Source organism: Salvia splendens, chromosome 5 (genome assembly GCF_004379255.2).
Source record: "Salvia splendens isolate huo1 chromosome 5, SspV2, whole genome shotgun sequence".
Lineage (NCBI taxonomy): Eukaryota > Viridiplantae > Streptophyta > Magnoliopsida > Lamiales > Lamiaceae > Salvia > Salvia splendens.
The window spans coordinates 30557280-30579787 of NC_056036.1; the positions used below are offsets into that span (position 1 = coordinate 30557280).

Consider the following 22508-nt stretch of genomic DNA (forward strand, 5'->3'; position numbering starts at 1 on the left):
TTTAGTTTCAATTCTTTCATGGATTTTGCTCTCTATTGTTGAATTGTTAGGATGAAAAGTATGTTTTAGCATGGGGCATGAGTCTGGTGAAGTTTTTACTTGAGTTTCATGGTTAGATTTTTGCTTAGATGGTGAATTGTTGATTTTTATTGGTGAATTCCCTTTTATTCCTCATTGTTTATACGTTGCAATCATGATCACAGTACTGTGAGGCTATTATTAGTTCCATGAATTGCGATACATGTGTAGATTATAGAGATTGTTGGTTTGTGATATTCATGTTAATATGTCTCTGCATGGGGGATTAATTCACGTTCGGGGATGGATTGTTGTTGTTCTTATGTGTTGGTGATGAGGCTCGTTTCATGCATGTGTTATATGGTAAAGCTACATCAAATTTTGTAAATTAACAAACGATTTTGAGCTAGGTGTGTGTGAAAATCACCATATTCAGAAGAAGGAACAAATCAGTTGGGCGGATGAATGAATTAAGAAAAGAAGGCAAAAAAACTACGGCATTGAGTTGATCAAGTCAAGAATCAAATGGAGCCAGCAGGAGTTTCGCATTGGGAGATAGAGCTAAAGACCCGACCAACAAATGTGAAGGGCAGGAACGACATTTTAGAGAGGATGATACCCTAGGGATAAGAGCCCTACACCTCTGTATATAAAGGAAGCCCAACACAAGAAGAAGAGAGTCCCAGCCAGTGGTAAAATGGGGGTCTTACAAGCTTTCTTAGTTAGAATATCTTTATGAATTCAGCTCTTTTCTAGGGCTGAAATCGGAGCTCTTTTACTTCATCTTCTTGATTTCGTCGCACACATACACTTGGTCGTAGCTTAGTTTAGTTTAGTTGGCGTTTGGTGGTTGTTTCTATGTTTTTAATCGTTCAGTCTGTTATTCTACTCCGAGAAGGGGCGATGAAACAATTTACTGCTTTCGTAGTTTATTTTCAATTTAGCTTTTGATGTCATCGACCTTTTATTGTTTCATGCATGACGTTTCTGATTTGCTTTCGGATTCCTTTTTATGTTGCATATCTTAGCTCAAAAATATCTTGTTTGTTTTGATTTGGTCAGATCTGAAGTTTTGTGTTTGAGAGTTCTTAGGATGTTTAGATCTAGTAGTTTATGTTTCATTTCTGCATGAGTATGGGTTAGTTTTGTGTTTACGTAGCCGTAGCTTAGATCTTATGATTAGATTTAATTTTATGTGTTGTTATGATGTTTCATCTTCCGTAGCTTTTCAGATCTGTTCTTTACTTTGTTTCCCATGTTTATTTTGTGAAGAAGATGAAGTTGTTAAAAAGTTCTTACTTTATCGTATACTTTGCAGGGGACTTACAGTCCCCCGTTTATTCTGTTTGTCCATTTATGGAAAGTCCAGTCGAGTTGATCAAGTAGATTAATTGAGCTTTTAAGAGTTGATCAGTTTAGTTAGTTTAAGTTTCTCAAGTCTAGTAGTTTAACTTAACCCACCCCCTAGAAAGCGTGGCAGCAGCCATCCCCAAGTCGTGTCGTGCAAACAAATGTCAAATGCCTCATCTCTGTTGGATCGATCCTTACTTCCCTATACTAGTTAAATAGTATTGTGGGTTAAGGTTTTGAGAACACGCACTTTTTAGTTCTTCCATTCTTCTCACTCATCTGTATTTTGCAGGTAGCAGGCATATATAAGCTGGCTGGATCAGTTTGACAATCTAACTTGAGCAATCCACAACGATTCAACAAAAAGAGAAGAAAAGAACAAAGAAAGATTATATGTTTCCTTAGTTGGTTTTGTTTTACATGTTCACATGATACACTTTAGAACACATGTTTGATACAAGCATGCACATCTTTGTTGATTGTTGATATATTTGTAGTTGAGTGCAAGTTTGGGGGAAACCCTTGTTTGTCTATTGTTTGGTGCTTTTTTAAGAGTGTGATTTTCTTTTATAGGAAAATGACAACAAGAGGCATGCCCGAAAACTCGAAGAGCTATGAAGTTAACCTTCCGACCGATGACCACAAAGCTATGTGGAAGAGGGTCTCGGCTAGAGAAACGGTGACCTCACGGTATCCGCAGGAGCTTCCCCTCACTACCTTGGGGATCCTCGAAGACTTTTGGGCGTTTTACAACGTCGGAGATGGGAACGGTCTAATCCACATGTTCCAAGGGATATGGCCATCATATAGGAGACTCACGCTCGAATTTCTTAGCACGCTCAAGGTGCACAAAAACCGCCGTTCTTGCATCCCCGAGACGATAGACTTTCACCTTGGAAACCACCACCATACCTTCTCCATGAAGGATCTCTGCGAGGTTTTCCATTGCTACAACCTCAACCCCGTAGAAGAAGTGGAGTTTGACTACTCCAACATTTTGGGAGCCATGACCGTAGAAAGAGAGGACTGTTAGAGTTTGTATACTAGAAATCACCTTTCGAGTGATTGAACACTGTAAAAACTCTTATTTTATTTTCCAAGGAATAAAACAAATTATTTTTGTCATAATATTGTTATATTTTACATTTAATAGATGTTCATTGCATGTTTAAATTTATAAGTAACTTAACAAATTCTAAGTCTTTGTTTTAGTAGACCGGTTGTGGGCGCTATCCACTTTGAGGTAACACGGTCAGTTCTGGACAAAGAAAATAAGAATTTCATAACCCAGATAGGCCTAGACTACTTATCGTGAAAGGTTGCAATGTCAGTACGCATGTTTCTAAGCCTTACTGAAATAAGATGACATTGGTGTGGTAAGGCACTGAATTGGATCTAACAGCTAGACAAGTCTTTATGCTATCTACTAAAAGATGAGGGCTTGATAATTATTTATTTCTTAATCAATGTTCGTTAGCATTGAGCATACGGTATTGATTATGCACTACTTTGACTTACCTAATGGTGCGGGTTTTTCGCAACCCAGTAATCCTGGTATATTGGGTAGTGGTGATTAATATCTAGCGGTGCTAGGATTGCTATTATGTTGAATTGTGCGCGAGGTGAGTCTCGTTTTATAACGTCCTCAAGAGGAACTCGAACCAAGGCTTTATTATTCGGAACCTAGCTAGTTGGAGTTTGATTACTCTATGAATAAAAAATAAGCGTTTCTTGCTAAGTTCACTCTTGGAATTAATAAGATGTTAATTAATTAAGTCTATAGCAGACACTCATTAATTAATGGATGTTTCTATCTTAAGCGCGGGAAATGAATGACAAACAATGGAAACCCGGATTACTTATAATTTCGGATTTGGATGGGCAGTGCAATATTACTTCTGTAGTGACTGCTCGTAATATTTCAATATAAGCATATATTAAATTGTGTGTTCAATTTAATTAGTAAAAAGCTAATTGGGGGAGGCCATATTCAAAACCTTCCATAGATCCCTGACTGGGCCCAATATGTGACTTAATATAAATAGGAGAATAAAGGAGACAGAAAAATACACTTTATTTTCTTCAAAATTTTCGTCCCCCTCCTCTTCCTCATAGGGGACAATTTTTCTCCTCTGTGAGATAGGTTTTATGTCTTCTTTATTTAAGTCCTAGTATGTCACGACCGCCCTTACTAAGGATAGTAAAGACGGGGAAATCGCGAGTAGGGGAGGGACTAAGAAGTGGGGAAGAAAAGGGGGAACAATAAAAGACGACATTTAACACAAGGCTCGACTAAACTTCAAGAGAAAATATTTTAATGTATAGCATGGTTAAGCAGCGGATTAATGTCTCAAGGTAATTAATGTCATAAAATAGTATGAAAAAAATGGATGACTTTTAGAAAGAAAGCAATTTCAAACAATGCAGCAGAAATCAAGTATCTAGAGAGAGTCATGGGATGACGCCCATGTATGAAGGGTCGACTCAACATCAGCCGCAACATCATCGCTCAACCTGCACATAGGGAAAACATATGCAGGGCTGAGTACTTAAAATACTCAATGGGCTCATGCCCAAAACATTTGATAAAAGTTATGTCATCCATACCATAGTGAACTCAAGTTTTATATTTAGAAGAGAAATATCATCGAGTATCACAAAAACAGTTTCATTGTCTGGCTAGAAAAAATAATCTCCCCACTTTCTCAACAATCAATCATTCACATCCTCATACCATAGTGCGACGAAAGTGTGGCCACACTATTCGCCCACGAGACCGGCCAACTAGCAAGGACGGCTCACGATCCCACAAGTGTACACAACATGATAGGGTTTGCGGCCCTACTCAGACCCGAATTCGTTTAACACAACCCTATAGCCTAACGGAGCAAGCTCAAACGAACTAGGCATCAGGCAACAATCTCAACATCAAAACAATCATGGCATGACATAACACTTTAAACCACCCTTATAACACCGTATCATACTTTTGAAAGCGTAAAAGAGTTTAGTAAAAGAAAGCTTACCTCGCTTGCTTATACAACACAATTCACAACTTTAATGCAACCCTTGCTCTTTGTACCCACGTACGCACAACAACCCTTGTCAACACCATAACACAATCAGTTTTTCCATCAGCACATTTATCATGCATGTCTTATCGTTCCTTTCATCGTTTTCTTATATTGCCCATCCTAAATGTTCACCAACATAAACGAAATGAACACTCTAGCATACATCAACGTGCAACACATAACCACATCATAGGATACGTTCCTTATTCACACATGTATCATGTAATGCATTCAAAGTTTGTCAACAAAGCTTATTTCAACAAAACCAGAATATGGCAGAACAATGCAGGATTTTTGTAAATATCATTACAATTCCATCCGATCTCATATGAAGCTAAAATTTGGTCACCACACATTAGACACATAAAGGTTTGTCCAGTTAAAATTCCACACCCAAATCATATCTTTTGATCGGTCAAAACAAAAACGAAACTCACTGGACGAAACACAATTTCTGGCAGGACTGCGCAGTTAAATTGAAAAATTCGTCCTAAATTCGTCCGTCATCAATTGAAGCTGAAAGTTCGACACAACACAGAAGTCGTCTGAAACTTCATGGAGATAAAAATTCATGTCGAAATAAGATCGTTTGAATGGTCAAAAACGCATCGGAACCTACTGTCCGAACACAACACATAGTCATGCTTCAAAAACGAGATTACAACCATGCTTTCCTATTCGCACATAACATTCACAACGTTTCATCCACACACTCACACACACGTACATACACGCACACACACACAACCATTCATGTGCGATCATCCTTTCCAACCAATAAATTCTTAGATTTACAATTCTCCACTCACTATATGCATGAGGGGTTCAAGAATCATGGATTCAATGATAAGAAGAGGAAAGGTGGATAAAAAATTATACCTTTCTCTTGAAAACAATCGGTAGAAAAGACAATTGGTGCGATTCCTCAACGGATCTTAAGTTTCCAACTCCAAATCGAAGCAACAATGAAGGATTGATTTGGAGCACTTGAGAGAGAGAGGAGGAGAGGGGAGGAGAAAAACGTGTGGGATATGAGAGGAAGAGAGGGAGGCGTGTGGAGTGAATATTAGGGTTAGGGTTTTTTAAATTTATATTCTATAATTATTCCGACACTTAATTAAATAATTAAAATTGTGGAAAAATAAAATAGATGTCAATGAATAAGCTCCACAATTAAAAGAAATAGGCGTGTAGTGTGGGGGGAATTTTTCGAAAATTATGGTATTACTTGGAGAGAAATATACTCACAAAAATGGGTAAAATGATATTGAGCATCCTATAAATAAGGTAACAAAATAATTCAAGAATTCTCCAAGTAAAATAGGGAGTAGTCAAAGGAAATATTTAAATCCCCAACTTAAATAGGAATAGGATTTAAATTTGGTAATTTCTTGTGGACAAGGCTCCCATAAAAAGGTAACAATTAAATTAATCACACAAGGTAATTGAAAGGCATAAGGGGCGAATATTTATGACGTCTTAAAGAAGGAAAGAGTCAAATCCTAATTAAAATAGGATATGGAGAGATTTAATTGGATTTTTAATTCAAGAAAGGGAATAAGTAAGGTACCAATTAAATCCACAACTTAAATAGGAATTGGATTTTTAATTGGATTTTTAATTCAAGGGGTCGGAAATTATGTAGAATAACATAGGGATAATTTGGTTTGGATTTAATTTGGATAATTATCCCAAAACAATGAATTACATCCAAGAAAGAAAATACTATTTCAAATAATTGGGAGGGCTGAAAAAATATCAAATAAAATGGCTAGAAAAAAATATGCATGATCCCATTTAATTTAATTCACACATTGGAACATAATTCGTATTATTCCACATAACTCACAACAACTAATTCCACATAATTAACTCAATCACATAGAAAATCAATTTCCATAAAAAGAAATTCACATTCAACATCCACATTAATAAAAATAAAAGTTGCAAAATTTTCGGGGTGTTACATAGTATTCTGGTGAGATCAGTCCACCTTGATATCAGCATACAGTCCGGAAACCAATCAGAAGATCTGTGGTCTAGTACTCAAGATCTTCACATGGAGAAGGCGCGAGCTATCTTCAATTCTATGGAGAATCATCACGGTAAAATGGCTAATCCGTAGAAAAGCATGTTTTAGGTTTCAATTAAACTTGAAGCATGATTTAATTTGAGTTATGAGCATGATACATGTGATAATTGCGCGAATAGAATTTGTCTAAATAATCTTCTAAATACATCGTTTTCTTTATCTTATTTATTTGCTGCACGCTTCCGCTGCCAACCCCTTCAATTGGTATCAGAGCTAGTCTTTGGCTCTGATTATTTGGATTTAAATTTCACGAAATTCATGTATGCATGCGTTATTTGATTTCGAAGCATGTTCTTGTTTTTAGTTGTTATTATTTTATGCATGATGAACCTAAGAACTACCGAATCAAAGAACTTGAATTATTTGAATATTTGAGACGTGCGATCCGTCGGCGCTTGAACCTAGACGGATCGCGCTACGTTTATTCAAGATAGAGTTGTCAACATTGTGGGAGCAAGGGAGGTGATCACGTGGCGACACGAGAACGAGCCGGGGCTCGTGCGCTCCGCCGGTGAGACCGCCGGTCCCGGAGTGCTCCGGCAACTACAACCAATCAGTGAGAGCCTGCGAAAGTGATACGCTCAGATTTTGCTCTATTTTAAGGCCTTTATTTGGTCCGTTTTCAATGTCAAAATCACAATTCATGTCCATATTTTGCATATTTTATCTATTTTGTTATTTTGACGTGTTTTGTGAGAAATGTGCATATTTGAGCCTAATAAGACAGCAAAAAGTCAAAGTTGGATATCTGGAGCTTTCGAGACGCCTAGCGGTCTGCTGCAACCTATACAACGGCTGTTGGGGCCCAACGACCGCTGAGACAGTAACAGTCCGTTCCGGAGAAAGTTGTGCTAAAACGAAGAACACGCCCAGCGACCGCTGGGGAGTGCGCAGCGACCGCTCCAAAAGTTTCCGAAGCTACAAGATTATTCACAGCGACCGCTGGAACACAGTGTAGCGACAGCTATCCAAGAGAAAGAGGCTATGAATCAACGTGCAGCGACTGCTGGCCAAGGTGCAGGGGCCCGCTGCAAAAATGCGGCTCACAGAATTGACCTACTTTCTCTCCAAGATTTACCAAATTTAGCAACTTTTTACCTTATTTACTGCTGCTCGAATTTTCCTCTATATATATCCCCTCAAACCTCTTCATTAAGGATCCTCTTTTTTTCATTTATTTCTTGATCATAAATTTGAGAGTTCTTCATTGTGCAAGAGGTTGAAGAAGGAATCAAGAGAAGATTAAGGCTAGAAGGATTCAACCTTTGGGTTTTATTGCTTTAGTTCATATATTCACTTTGTTTTCCCTACAATCTATGTTTTTAACTTATTCAATCATGTGTAACTAAATTCATATGATTCTAGGGATGTGTTAGTAATAACTTTGGTTATACAATTCCATTTTCTATTTAATATCTATTTTGTTTTACTTCGTTTCTTCCCTAAGTTGTTGGATAATGCTTCACGTTTGAGTGACACATTCGGTGATGAATTAATATAACTAGCTATATAATCGTGAGAGGAGGTTGGCGAGTTAGGTCCACTTAGTAGACACTATAATTAGCTTCCCTTAAAACGACATTGTTAATTGAGAGTGAGGACTTTATAAGGGTCTTAGGAGCTTTTGAGAGTTACGGATCTAAGATTGACAACCCTAGTGTGAGTAATCTACACTTGTGCCACATGGGCAAAACTTATGTGACTCGTTCTATCGAAGTATAAACTATGTTAGGGTGTTGTAGTTGGAATTTGTATAACCATAACTGTGAACGCACATCCCTGGAATTCTCTTATCTCTCATATTTTACCTCTTTAATTACTCGAAATTAGTTGTTTACTTGCTTTCAAACTGTTTTTCGTTTTCAAAATTCCAAAACTTTCGGTTTTCCAAATAGTGAAAAAAGCTTAGTAGAGTATAGCGAGTATGTGATTGTTTTTCCCGTGATCGGTATTCGGTACTGACCTTTAGCTATACTATTCTTACTCCGTATACTTGCAGGTATTTATAGTTCTAATAAAAAGTGCATCAATTTTTTGGCGTCGTTGTCGGGGACTATATTCACTTTTTTGATTGATATCTTCAAACGGACGAATTTGCTACTTTGGATTTTAATTGCTTTCTGTTTGTAATTTTTAGTTTATTTTTGTTTCTATCTTTTTCAGGTAGTATATGCGAAAGCGTTCTGGGAATAACATCTTAGAGTCGCTCGATCTCGAACTTGACACGTAGGAAAATAAGAAGTGATCGAAACACAATGGAGGACGAAACTAGAGTTGAGTTGGAAAAGTTGCAGGCCTTAGTAAAGCAGTTGATGGATGAAAAGACTGCCCAAGAGGAGCAAGAAAAGAAAAACAGGGAGATAGTTCATGTTATGCATAAGTTTAATCACGGGAACATGATTACTTTTCCCAAAGCCCCTCGTGTGGATGCTAATAATTTTGAACTGTGAATACCCCTTATACAAAGGGTTGAGCTGCTCCTTTTGCAGGTAGGGCTACAGAAGATTCAAACGGCCACCTCTCGAAGTTTGTGGAGATTGCTAACACTCTGAAATTGAATGGTGTCGACAACGCCATTAGGATAAGACTCTTCCCCTTTTCGTTAATTGATTCTGCTAAATAATGGTTTGAGTGTCTACCTACAGAGCAAGTCTCCACGTGGAAAGGTATAGAGGAGTAAGTATTATCCATCGGGCACCATTCTGAAGTTGAAGAGTAAGATCTTCTAGTTCATTCATGGCCACGACGATCCTATTTACGAGGCTGTTGCTCGTTTCAAAGGCCTCCTCCGCAAGTGCCCCAACCACGGTTTCACCGTGGACCATAAGGTAGGCATACGATATAATGGTTTTAATGAACAAATCTGTGCTATGTTGGATTCAGGGGCCAACAGAGGATTTCTGCAGAAGAGTGGACCGGAAGCCATGGCGGTGATAGAAGAGTTTGCCACAAATAGCCGAGGGTGGTCAAAGGAAAGACATAGCTCGCGAAGGGTAGCAGCCTTCAACGATGCCGAGGATAGTTCTTTTGCTAAAGAATTGGCCGAGCTTAGAGTGCGGGATGATCAAATGGACACATTAAGAAGAGAGGATCCAGTTCCACCGACCTCTGTCATCGCGGTCACCAAACCCGACACTTCTCCCACTCCCACCGAGGATGTCAACTATGTACAACAAGGAGGTGGTCCCAATAGGCCTTACAATAACAACAATTATCGCCCTGGCCAGGGGAGCGGTAATTTCAATAATTATAATGGGAACCGTCCTCACCCCAACCTTTCCTATTCTAACAACAATTTCTTACAACCCCCTGCAGAATTTAATGTGAGCAAAGTTGGGGTAGTTAAGCCCATAAAGGAGGAAAAGTATGACCAAGAGATCATGAAGATTTTGGAAGTGCTAGTGCAAGATAGAAAGACCAATGACACTAAGATTGGAGTCGTTGAAGCAAGGTAGAACAACCTCGAGGCTGGAATTAACACCATTGCCACCGTCGTCACCAATATCAAGAATCAAATGGACCAAGTCCAACAAAAGATAGAGGAGGACAAGGCAAAGGCGGTAGCACGAGTAGCCGATATCAACAAAAAGTGGGTTGCAAAGCAGAAAGCGGACGAAGTCAGCACCTTCGGGATGAATTCTGGGGTCTGCCCAACGCCCAGCGGACCGTTGCACACGCTGTAGCGGGCCGCTACCAAACAATCAGAAGCACCCGCCAGCGATGGCCTCGTGCGGCACAATGGGATTGTACTCCCTTTCCCGCCAAAGAGGAAGTTTAAGCTTGAAGAGCAGTTTAAGCATTTCTTAAACATGTTTTTTAAAGTTCATACTAACATTCCTCTTGTCGACTCATTGCAGGAAATTCCTAGGTACGCTAAGTTACTAAGGGAGGCTGTGATGAAGAAGAAGAAGCTTACCAAAGCCGACCTTAAGTTGCGTCATCACTGCAGCGAGATCATTCAAAGGGTGGTGAAGGTCGTGAACCGAAGTGATCCCGGTCAGTTCATCATTAGGTGCTCAATTGGGCAAGGAAAGGTGGACAAGGCTCTCTGCGATCTAGGAGCAAGCATAAACATCATACCACTGAAGTACTATGAAAACCTCAACATCGGACCACTCCAAACATCGGATGTGATCATAAGGTTGGCTGATAACACCGCAATCAAGACAGTGGGCATGATCGAGGATGTGTTGGTAAATGTTAACGATTTTATTTTCCCTGCCGACTTCATTATTCTTGATATAAAAGTAGATAAAAATCTACCTCTAATCTTAGACATAGATTCTCCTACCACATGCAAAGCTCTTATTGATGTAGGTAGGGGCAAGATCACGATTAGTGACAACGTTAGCAAGTCCACCTACAAGATAGAGAGCACAATGCTTAAATATGAAGAGGCACAACGAGCTAAGATGGAGCATGAATGCAGGGTGCTCATGATGACCGACACGTCAAAGCCTTATAGACCACTAGAAGGGGAAGATCTTTCTAACCCTTCTATTTTCACACTTTACCTCAAGCTCCTAAAAAGGGCAAGCTTAAGCTTCCTTAGGCTCCTTCGCAGGAAAAACCAAAGAAGAAGAAAAAGAAGACTCAACCGCAAGTCAACCCTGAAATCTATGTAATCAAGACCTCGAAAGGGAAATACAAATGGTGGAAGAAGTTGGGCACTAAATTGGTCCAATTTGAGGTTTTCAGCACTAGGGTCGTCGATTCTACAACCTAGTTGGGTCACTTCTTGTCGTAGCGGCCGTTGTACAATCCACAGCGGTCGCTACCCTTTTTACACGTGTGCAGGAACAGGTCGGGCCCTAGGGCGGGCTGTAGCGGTCGCTGTGTGGGCCGCAGTGATCCGGAGAGACCCTCCATTTTCAGAAGACACACAGCGGTCGCTGCATAACGCGCAGCGATTGCTTACGCGGGAGTCAGTGACGCGATCTGCCTCTATAAATGTATGTTTTCTCATTCTATTCTTCATCTTTTCTCTCCATTCTTCCTTGCACACGACACTAACTCAAATTCAGCCCCTACATCAATCGTATACTTGAAACAGAAAGAGGTGAAGAACTCTTGGGATAATTCTATTGGTATTCTTGGCATGCTCAGATCCAAAAGCCAATCAAATCCAATTATCCTACTCCTTGTAGCTTCTCCAAGGCGGGTTAGTGCAGCTTCCTTCCAGACCTTGCCTTCTTGCTTCACTCTATTCTTGCTGCAAATTCTCTCATTGTTTGGGGGTCGTCGAAGGTGATCATTCTTCCTAGCAAATCGTTGTCCAGACGGTCATGCATCTTCTCAAATTGTACTCCGGCTATCTCCGGCCTCTGCTCGAACGTACTCCTCGCTCCATCATTTCTTCGCTTAGACCGACGCTCCATCCTAAATGCCTCATCTTCCTCACAATCTCTTTCCTCGGCCCTCTGTATTCCTTCTTGAATTACCAAGGTTGTTGAGGCCTGCCTTGGCTTCTTTTTCAATGGGGTAGCGATGACTTTCCCTTTCCTTTTTCGCTCCCTCTTTTCTCCCTCACTATCTTCCATCTCAGGAGGTGGGTCCGGCTGCCCAGAACTAGGTTGTGCGTCTATGGGTGTGAAGAAAACATTTTCCTCCTCTTCGGGTTTTTCATCAATTAAGTGCCTCCTTCTGCAACGTGGAGCTCCAACCGCACCCCTTACTGGACTATCCACATTCTATCTTGTTCTCTGTCTAGGGGCTTCCCTCAGTTGTTCTTCTTTAGACCTCTTCCTTGAGGCCTCTTCTCTGGCTGGCCTCCGCTTATAAGTGCGGACGGCAGCAGCTCTTGCTTCAGCAGCCTCATCACCGGGAGGCACCTTTGCGGTCTCGTTCTCCTCATCAGTCACAATCACCACCTCTCTACGATCTGGTGCAGTTGTGCTTGTTGCAATTCCCTCAGTAGGGTTCTCCTCTTCATTCTCTCGTACAACAATATCCAACTCCATTCTCTCAGCGTCAGACGTCGTTGTAGCCAGATTCCTTTCAACCTCCTCCACGGTATGCAATTGTTGTTCCGCTTCTAGAGTAACAATCCTCTTAACTCCATGTTCCTCAATGTTCACATCAGCATCCTCCACCTCTCCACCAGTAAGAATCGCCATCTCCTCGGCCATTTCTTCAATTGGGCTGACATTATGCAACTCATGCTCGACTTCTTCTCCTTGTTCCACTAATTTAACCAATCTTATCACCCATGTCTGTCATCGTCATTTAACTGCAGTGTTCCCTCATTACGACGGTCCGGGATATCGACGTCGTTGGTCGGTGGTGGAGAAGGTATGATTCCGATTTGTGTCAGGAGCAGAGTAGGATTCACATCAGGTTTAAGTGACAAGATCAACCTCTCCAAATTTTCCACGGATAGTGTGACGGTGGATTGCCGGCTACCTCCGGCGACTTGGGGTGTTGTATTTGTGGGAACCGCTCCCGACCCTTCAACTTCTTGGTGAATAGGTCTCAAGCTACTGATGCACTATTTTTTAGCACTACAACTACTTGCAAGTATACAAGGCAGAAATAGTATACCTAAAGGTCAATACCGGGATATTGAACTCACGGAATATAATTGCAACTGACTATCATATACTAAGCGTCATATACTATCTAGAGAAACAAGAGTTTTGGGTTTGAAACTAAACAAAAATATATAAATTAAAAGCATAAAACAAATAAAATAGAATCAAGCAAACAGAGGAATTTCAAGGATAATGATTTCACTAACTCTTTAGTTATTCTAATTAGTTATACGTTCAGGAAGGGTGAATATTATGAATTAAGTTATAGGGTATATATAGGCTTGAAAATAATGTAAACTTAGTAAGAAGTTTCTGCCAAGCAATAGGAAATATGGAATTATCGTGCCCCATAGGTTAAGGAAAAGATTTGGCTTCACAAGGTAATGTCTTATTTCTTTCTTTGAATTTCTGCCTAAAATTTTGCTCTTGACAGCTTTGCATGACTTTGGTATAATGGCCATAACTTTCTCCACAAAACTCCAATTGAGATTATAATGGTACCAACGCAAATCCCTTTCGAAGACGAAGAGAATGACATGTAGAATGCTCTAATAGAACTTTAGGATCGCCGTAAAATTGAGTTTAAATAGTGGTTGTCGTGCGCGAACATGCCCAGCTGGCGCTAGAGAGAGTCAGAACGTTTTGGAGTGATTTTCAGCGAAGCGTGCGCCAGCCGTCCGCTGGGTTGCCTTCTACTCCAGCTTCCAAACTTTGACGTTTTTATGCCCTTTTTAGTATTTTGCACAGTTCTCACAAAAAACATCAATATACCAAAATGGATAAAATATGCAAATAATGGATATGTAATGCAACGTTGACACTCAAAACGGACCACGAAATGACCTTAAAATAGTGCAAAATCTGAGTGTATCATACCCCCAAACTTGAATATTTGTTTGTCTTCAAACAAAGCAAGAAAGAAACATAAATAGACGCACGGATTGCATAAAGACTAGACGTCATAATTGCCTCAAATTATGGAAAAGATAGAATAAGCATGAATTAACGCAATCAAATCAAGCAAGTCTTATTAGTGCACTTTCATTACTAACTCGTGGAACACCTTGAATTCATGCACTCACATGTGGCAAACTTCCAAAGATGGGAAGTGTATTTATCTCTCACTCTCGAAGTGTGTGGCAATGTGTATAAGCACTCGAATCATGTATTATGCAAAGTTTACCATAGGTTTGCTCAAAGTCTAATCCCTTCTCTACTAGATGTGATTAAGCATCAAAAGTTTGAAATGTCTTTATTTTTGTTGTAATGTAGGCTCTTTGGTAGGTGAGGAATATTTAACTAAAAAGCGACTCGAAAAGTAAAAATATCCCAAGTAGAGTTAAAATGACTCTACTTTTCTAAAAACCTAAGACACTTCTAACAATTTATTTTTCTCTTCAACTCACTTTCCCATCCTTTCATTTTTCTTTCTTTTCTTCACAACCTTTCTTTCTTTTTCTTTTCTTTTCTTTTCTTTTTCATAAGCATCCTTTCTAAATCAAGGAATTGTCCCCATTTATTTAGCTTCCAAAGAATAGGCTAGGCTTAAAGGCTCAAAATTGGCTCCAAAGGGATAAAATTTGAGAGGGTCGAAAATTTTGGGTATAAAAGTAGCTAAGAAAAGATGGCCTAACATCCTCCTAAATCAACTTAAACACTATGTAAACTTAGGCAGAGTAGGAGCAAGTTCTAGAAACATATACAATCATGCAGATAAATCACACTAGAAATAATTAAAGCTCAAATCTCACAAGGTATAAGCATGATTCAAGGCGAACAAGCAATTCACTAATTATGCACCTTTTCACCAAACCATCATATCAAAACGTCAAGCCATACTTAATCAAAGATGAAAAGAACTTAATATCATTGGAAATGCTGTCTAATGTGTCCCTAAACATACGTGTTTCTAAGTGCTTCATTTTATGCTCATGACACAATTTACCTCGGGTTTTCAAAACAAATATAAAAACTAAAAACAAAAACCTAAAACCTAAACTCACGGTCCAACACTTCATCCCCCCAAACTTATTTACAATAAAGTGTCAAATAAGTTTGTAGAGTTGGTAGGGACGTGAGTAAACTACTAAAAAGAAAACATACCTTGAAAATTTTCGCGTAGTGGCTGGACGGGGCGAAAACTCGAAAAAATTAAAAAAATCATGTTGGAAACTTCAATTGGGCAGTGGTCGTTGGGAGTCCTCCAGTGGTCGCTACAACGAGTCAGATCGTTTCCAGTGAGTGCCCAACGGGCCGCTGCGGACTCTGCAGCGGTCGCTATGGAGAGTCTAGAACTTGCGATAATTTTTAATTGACACAAAACGAAAATTAAACACAAAAGAAACTTTTTAAAACTGGAAATAAATGGTTGTGTTGCCTCCCAACAAGCGCTTATATTTCGTCCTTGGCTTGACGTTCTTTGAAGTTCATCAATTATCCCCCATCGTGGGAATTCCGTTGGGATGCCTTTGTACCTACAAATTCGCAATGTGAGCATATAATGAAGAAAATTGTAGTAGGATACAACATAATATTTGGCAATCCCCAAACTCGAACCAAATCAAGGCGTAAAAATAATCATATGCAAAGCCAATTAATCTACCTAGATTCAAAAAATCATCCCTCATCAGGATCTTTATCCCTCAATAATTTGCAAGAATTTTCAACAATAGACCAAGATCATGCAAAACAATTTGAGCTCAAAAATATACACAAGTCATGCAAGTAAAATAGTCTCACAATGCTATGAACATGAACTATGCGTATCAACAATCAAGTCAACGGGGTATTCAAATTTCATCCACAACAAGAAGCTAATTCAAGCACACCCAATAATAATTAATTCCAATAAATCCAACTGACAAATTCACCAACAAATTATTAAAAGTATATCATTCTCCATCAAACTCCAATCTAAACTACCAAAATATATACCAACAACAAAGTAAACCAATGAAAGGATTCAAGATCAAAGCTCAGAAATTACAAGAAGAACGTACCCTGCGTTGGTTGACCATTGAGCACAAGAACAATTTGGTAGAATCCAAAGAATTTAATTGAGTGATGTGAATTTGGAGTGTGGGTGTGTGAATAATGTGGATAAATAGGATTTAAAGAGAGGGGGGAAGTGGATGCTAGGTTTAGAAAGAAGGAAGAAAGAAACATACCTTATATAGAATGTCGCGTCTGACTCGCCACAACGGTCGCTGATGGTATTCCAGCGGACCGCTAAGAATGGTTTGTTCTCATTATTCTTCTTTCGCTGCTCCAATTTTTTTTTGGGAAAACGAAAATAAATTAAGCAGGGAAAATTTTAATTTAATTTTTTTTAAAATAAAAATGAAAATAAACTAAACAATAAAAAATTATTTTTTTAAGAAAATCGAAAACAAAAATTAAAACCTACAAAAATTAGTAATATTGGAACACCTCCGTTGTTGCGCTCCTTTCTCTCCTTATGTACCTAAAAAAATCAAAAGAAAAAAAACTAAAATTAAATAATATTACACTCTAAATTAGTATTATCAGCTTTTCTACAATATTAGCTTAAAGCAAGAATATTCCCCGTCAACGACGCCAAAAAGTTGATGCACTATTTTTTAGCACTATAACTACTTGCAAGTATACAAGGCAGATATAGTATTGGTAAAGGTCAGTACCGGGATATCGAACTCAGGGAATATAATTGCAACTGGTTATCATATACTAAGCGTGATATACTATCTAGAGAAACAAGAGTTTTGGATTTGAAACTAAATATAAATAAATAAAGTAAAAGCATAAAACAAATTAGATAGAATCAAGCAAACAGAGAAATTTCAAGGATAATGATTTCACTAGCTCTTTAGTTATTCTAATTAGTTCTACATTCATCCGACGCAAGTTTTACCACGATTTCTCCCTATCACGCATCAATACTCATGTCACAATTATTGTATGAACATATAAGATAAACCAATCAAAGCTATCACCGATCAAAGATTGACAATAATCAAGGTAACGGCCAATTAGTCTAACAAAAGTTCAAAAAAAATCAAGTGGAACGAGTTCTAAACATTAAACATAAAAAGAACTACATAAAAATTAATTACTATCAAACCTCAAAATTCTATTGTTTAGTAACTCACAGACAGATGAACTAAAATAATAATTAAAGTACGAGACATGAAATAAACAAACAAAACCCAAGGTTGAATCTTGAAGTCTTCATGCTCCTCTTGCCTTGATTAAATCTCCAATAATGATGAATGAATTAGGTTAAGAAGTGGAGAGGGAGGAGCCTTGAAGGCTCCCCTTTTGGGGGCTATGAAGGGTGAATATTATGAATTAGGTTATGGGTATATATAGGCTTGAAAAGGATTTAAACTTGGTAAAAAGTCTCCTCCAAGCAATAGCAAATATGGAATATTCGTGCCCATAGGTTAAGGAAAAGATTTGGCTTCACAAGGTAGTGTCTTCTTTCCATTGAATTTCCGCCTAAAATTCTGTACTTGACAGCTTTGCGCGACATTGGTAGAATGGCCATAACTTTGTCCACAGAACTCCGATTGAGATGATCAAGGTACCAACGTGAAGCTCTTTCGAAAACGAACAAATTGTCATGTAGAACACCCTGATAGAACTTTAAGATGTCCAGTAAATTGAGTATAAATGGGGGATGTTGTGCGCGAACATGCCCAGCGGGTGCTGGCATGGGCCCAGCGGGCGCTGGAGAGAGTCAGAACGTTCTGGAGTGATTCTCAGCGAGTCAGAACTGGTGGAGAGAGTCAGAACCTTCTACTCCAGCTTCCATTGATGTTTTAATGCCCTTTTTTAACTCTGTTTTTCACATTTCTCACAAAACACGTCACAATACCAAATTAGATAAAATATGCAAATAATGGACATGTAATGCAACTTTGACACTCAAAACGGACCACAAAATAACCTTAAAATAGTGCAAAATCCGAGCGTATCAGCTACCAGTGGATTTGGGTGCGGAGGCATTCCCAGAAGCATTTGGCAACCTTCCTTCCGTTTTCTTTGGTGGATTTTAGTGGATTTAGGAGCTAGGGTTTGCTTTCGCTGAAGTCTGTAGAGAAAAATATTGGTGAGAACTTTGGGGAGTAGTTGGGGGAGTGCAGTACGGAGGTTTCAAATAACACTATTCTATTCGCGACCTTTCGGTTTCCCTCCTAAAATCTCCATTTATCCCCCCTTTTTCCGGACACGTGCTGGTCAGCTCTCTTTTGACACTTAGCGAAAAATAAAAAACTTTATCTAAAACTTGGGAATCCAGACCACCTGGACCTAGTATGATTTGAACTTTTGCAAAGAGCCACATTATGTAGCTTGATCCACTCAATCTGAATTCCTGAAAATAATTTTTTTTTGGTTTTAGAAACATTTTACTTTGTTTGGATTTTCATTTAAAATTTGAAAAAGGCACTATCACAATTATTTACAAGTACGTAAATATCCTTGAGATTCACTTGTTCGATTCATGATGCTACGTGCTTAATTCCACTGATCAAGTGGATCACTTAGAACATTTACCAGCTGATCAACTTAGGCGAGAACATCGGTTGTGCGCAGTGGAATTTCTTCCACTATGCGCACCTCCGAGTTTTCCCTAAAAGGTTTAACACGGTGACCATTTACCAAAAAAGGGGCAGAGTTTGGGTCACTTCCCTGAAGCTCCATTGCTCTATTCGCTCTTACGGCGACGACGGTGTATGGTCCCGTCCACTTGGATTTCGACTTTCCAGGCATCAATTTGAGTCTTGAGTGGAACAACAGCTCTTTCTGCCCGATTTGCAGCTCCTTCACCCATAGGTTCTTGTCTTGCCACAACTTAGTTTTCTCCTTATACCACATGGCTGCATCGAAAGATTCCAGTCTGAGTTCTTCCAACTCTTGCAGTTGGAGCTTCCTTTCCTCAGCACAAACTTGGGGTTGCATGTTCACTTCTTTAACTGCCCAGTAAGCTTTATGTTCGATACCCACATGAAGATGGCACATTTTTCCGAAAACCAATGTGACATGCCGATCGGAGTTATGTAAGCGGTGCCCGATAAGCCCATAAGGGATCGTCCAACCTCTTGCTCCAGTCCTTCCTTGAAGGGCTCACCGTTTTCTCTAGAATACTCTTGATCTCTTTGTTGGAAATCTCTGCTTGACCATTGCTTTGCGGATGATATGGGGTGGACAAACGGTGGTTAACCCCGTACTTCTTCATGAGAACTTCAATTGTGCGATTGCAAAAATGAGTACCTTGGTCTGAGATTATGGCTCTGGGCCTCCACCCATTTAGACATATAATTTACTGCGACCAGAATGTAAGAATTCCCATAGGATGAAGGAAAAGGGCCCATAAAATCCATCCCCCATACATCAAATATCTCACAACCACGAAGGGTACCTACGGCATCTCATCTTTAGCCGAAATTCCTCTTGTCAACTGACATCGACTACACCTCCTGCAGAATTCATAGGCGTCCTAACCGGTCAATAGAAGTCGTTGTCTAGAACCTTCCTAACTGTCTTTTTTGGACCGAAATGACCACCGTAGGCGAGAGAGTGACAATGAACCAATATGTCTTCCTGGTCCCACTCAGAGATGCACTTCCTAATGACTTGATCAACTCCCATTTCCCACAAATAAGGGTCATCCCAAAAGTAGTACTTGGCTTCACTCTTGATCTTCAGCCTTTGAGCTCTAGTCACCTCTGGTGTAGAAGGCAATTCTCCAGTTACCAAATAATGCGCCAGATCAGCGAACCACGGCTCAGCTTGCCTCTTGCTTACTTCATTCAAAACTGCCTCTGGATCAATTGAGTCGAGCACTTCCTTCAGACTGATCAAGACTGTCGATCCCTTGGCATTATACAAATGTTCTTCCGGAAAAGCGTCAGGAGCATCTTCTTTATCTTCCCCTTGATTTATTCTAACAGATGATCGGCAACTCTATTTTATGTCCCTGCTTTATCTTTTGCTTCCCAATTAAATTCTTGCAGAAGTAACATCCAACGGATCAGTCTGTGTTTAGACTCCTTTTTCGCCAACAAGTATTTATTGCTGCATGATCAGTATACACAATAACCTTGGACCCAAGTAAGTAAGGACGAAATTTTTCAAAGGAGTACACGATGGCCAGCATCTCCTTCTCTGTTGTATCATAGTTCTTTTTTTGGCTTGATTCAAAGTTTTAGAGGCATAGAAGATGACATAACTCCCACTGCGAAGTCACTGGCGTCGCACATAACCTCGAAGGGATGATTCCAATCGGGGGCTCTGATGATTGGGGCTGAGACAAGTCGATCCTTCAGAAGTTGGAAAACTCTCTAGCATGCTTCGTTAAAAAACAAACTCCACATCATTCTTGAGGAGATGGGTTAACGATTGAGCAATTTTTGCAAAGCCTCTGATAAACATCCTATAAAACCCAGCATGTCCCAGAAACGCCCGTATCTCTTTTTATTAGTGGAAAACGGCAGTTTGTTAATCACCTCCACCTTGGCTTTGTCGACTTGTATACCCTTCTCTGAGACAACATGGCCCAAGACAATCCCTTTAGGAACCATAAAGTGGCATTTCTCCAAATTTAATACCAAATTCTTTTCCTGACATCGTTGCAATACCAAATCCAGATTACCAAGGCAAGATTCAAAAGAATTTCCGTAGACGGTGAAGTCGTCCATGAAAATTTCGATGCATTGTTCCAACAGATCAGAGAAAATACTCATCATACACCTTTGAAAGTTCCTGGTGCATTGCACAAGCCAAACGACATTCTTCTATAAGCATATGTTCCAAAAAGGCAGGTGAAAGTTGTCTTCTCCTGATCTTCCGGATCCACATATATCTGGAAATACCCGCTATAGCCATCTAGGAAGCAAAAGTACTGCTTTCCTGCTAGCCTCTCAAGCATCTGGTCAATGAAGGGCAATGGAAAATGATTCTTCCGAGTAGCTTCGTTCAACTTTCGATAATCAATACACCTCCTCCACCATGTGACCAACCTCGTGTGTACCAACTCATTCTTGTAATTCTTCACTACTTGTATTCTAGACTTTTTTGGGCACCATGTGCACTAGACTAACCCACTTGCTATCTGGGATAGAGGATATGATTCCCAAGGGTAGCAGTTTAAGAACCTCCTTCAGAACTTCCTCTCTCATATTAGGATTCAACTTCCTCTATTGCTCTCGATGGGCCTTGGCACCCTCTTCAAGATGGATGTGGTGCATGCAGAGATCAGGACTGATGCCTTCCAGGTCCGACAAAGTCCATCCTATAGCTTTCTGGTTTCTTCTTAACAATTCCAGCAATTCACTCTCTTGCTTCCCAGTCAATCGGTTGTTGATGATTACTGGAAAGGTCTCTTCGTCTCCCAGATAAGCGTACTTCAAATCTGGGGGCAGTGTCTTCAACTCCTTCTTAGGTGAGATCGCCTCTTGAAATAGTGGGTTCTTTTCCATGTTCTTTGCTGCAAGTTCTCCAAAATCGGGTAACTTTTCAAGACTGCTTAGTTGGGCGAGGTCACTTGATCCAGTCGAACCTAGCTTCTGACAAAATGTAGCACCCCGAAAAATTTGCGACTTTTGTTTTTATTAATGCGGATGTTGAATGGGAATTTCTTTTATGGAAATTGATTTTCTATGTGATTGAGTTGATTATGTGGAATTAGTTGTTGTGAGGTATGTGGAATAATACGAATTATGTTCCAATGTGTGAATTAAATTAAATGGGATCATGCATATTTTTCACTAGCAATTTACTTTGATATTTTTCGGCCCTCCTAATTATTTGAAATATTATTTTCTTTCTTGGATTTAATTAATTGTTTTGGGATAAATATTCAAATTAAATCCAAACCCAATTATCCCTACTTTATTCTACATAATTTCCGACCCCTTGCCCATTTCTTGGTCTTTCGAAATCTCGTATTAATTAGGAGAATAAATTATTTTGTAGATTTAACTGGTACCTTATTTCCTTCCTTGAATTAAAAATCCAATTAAATCTCTCCATATCCTATTTTATTTAGGATTTGACTATTTCCTTCTTTAATACCTCATAAATTTTCGCCCCTTAACCCTTTCAATTCCCTTGTGGGATTAATTTAATTGTTACCTATTTTATAAGAGCCTTTTCCACAAGAAATTACCAAATTTAAATCCTATTCCAATTTAAGTTGGGGATTTAATATTTCCATTGACTATTCCCTATTTTACACGCCCCCTCCCCCTTTTCCTACTTGGAGAATTCTTGAATTATTTTGTTACCTTATTTATGGGATGCTCAATATCTTTTTACCCATTTTTGTGAGTATATTTCTCTCCAAGTAATACCATAATTTTCAAAAAAATTCCCCCCGCACTACACGCCTATTTCTTTTAATTGTGGAGCTTATTCATTGACCTCTATTTTATTCTTCCACAATTTTAATTGTTTAATTAAGTG

The 22508-nt window shown here is 39.3% G+C and overlaps 2 protein-coding genes across 2 annotated transcripts; both read right to left on the minus strand.

Moving 5' to 3' along the window:
- Nucleotides 1–18611: 18611 nt before the first annotated feature.
- Nucleotides 18612–19064, minus strand: LOC121804086. Its single transcript, XM_042203631.1, has one exon. The coding sequence runs from the start codon at nt 19062–19064 to the stop codon at nt 18612–18614; it is 453 nt and encodes a 150-aa protein (XP_042059565.1).
- A 486-nt stretch (nt 19065–19550) lies between these two features.
- On the minus strand, nt 19551–21223 carry LOC121804088. The gene is made up of 3 exons (XM_042203632.1): nt 21146–21223; nt 20796–20973; nt 19551–19978 (listed from the first exon to the last, which is right to left on the minus strand). Exons 1-3 carry the CDS (start codon nt 21221–21223, stop codon nt 19551–19553), a joined length of 684 nt encoding a protein of 227 aa, XP_042059566.1.
- Between the last annotated feature and the right edge of the window lie 1285 nt (nt 21224–22508).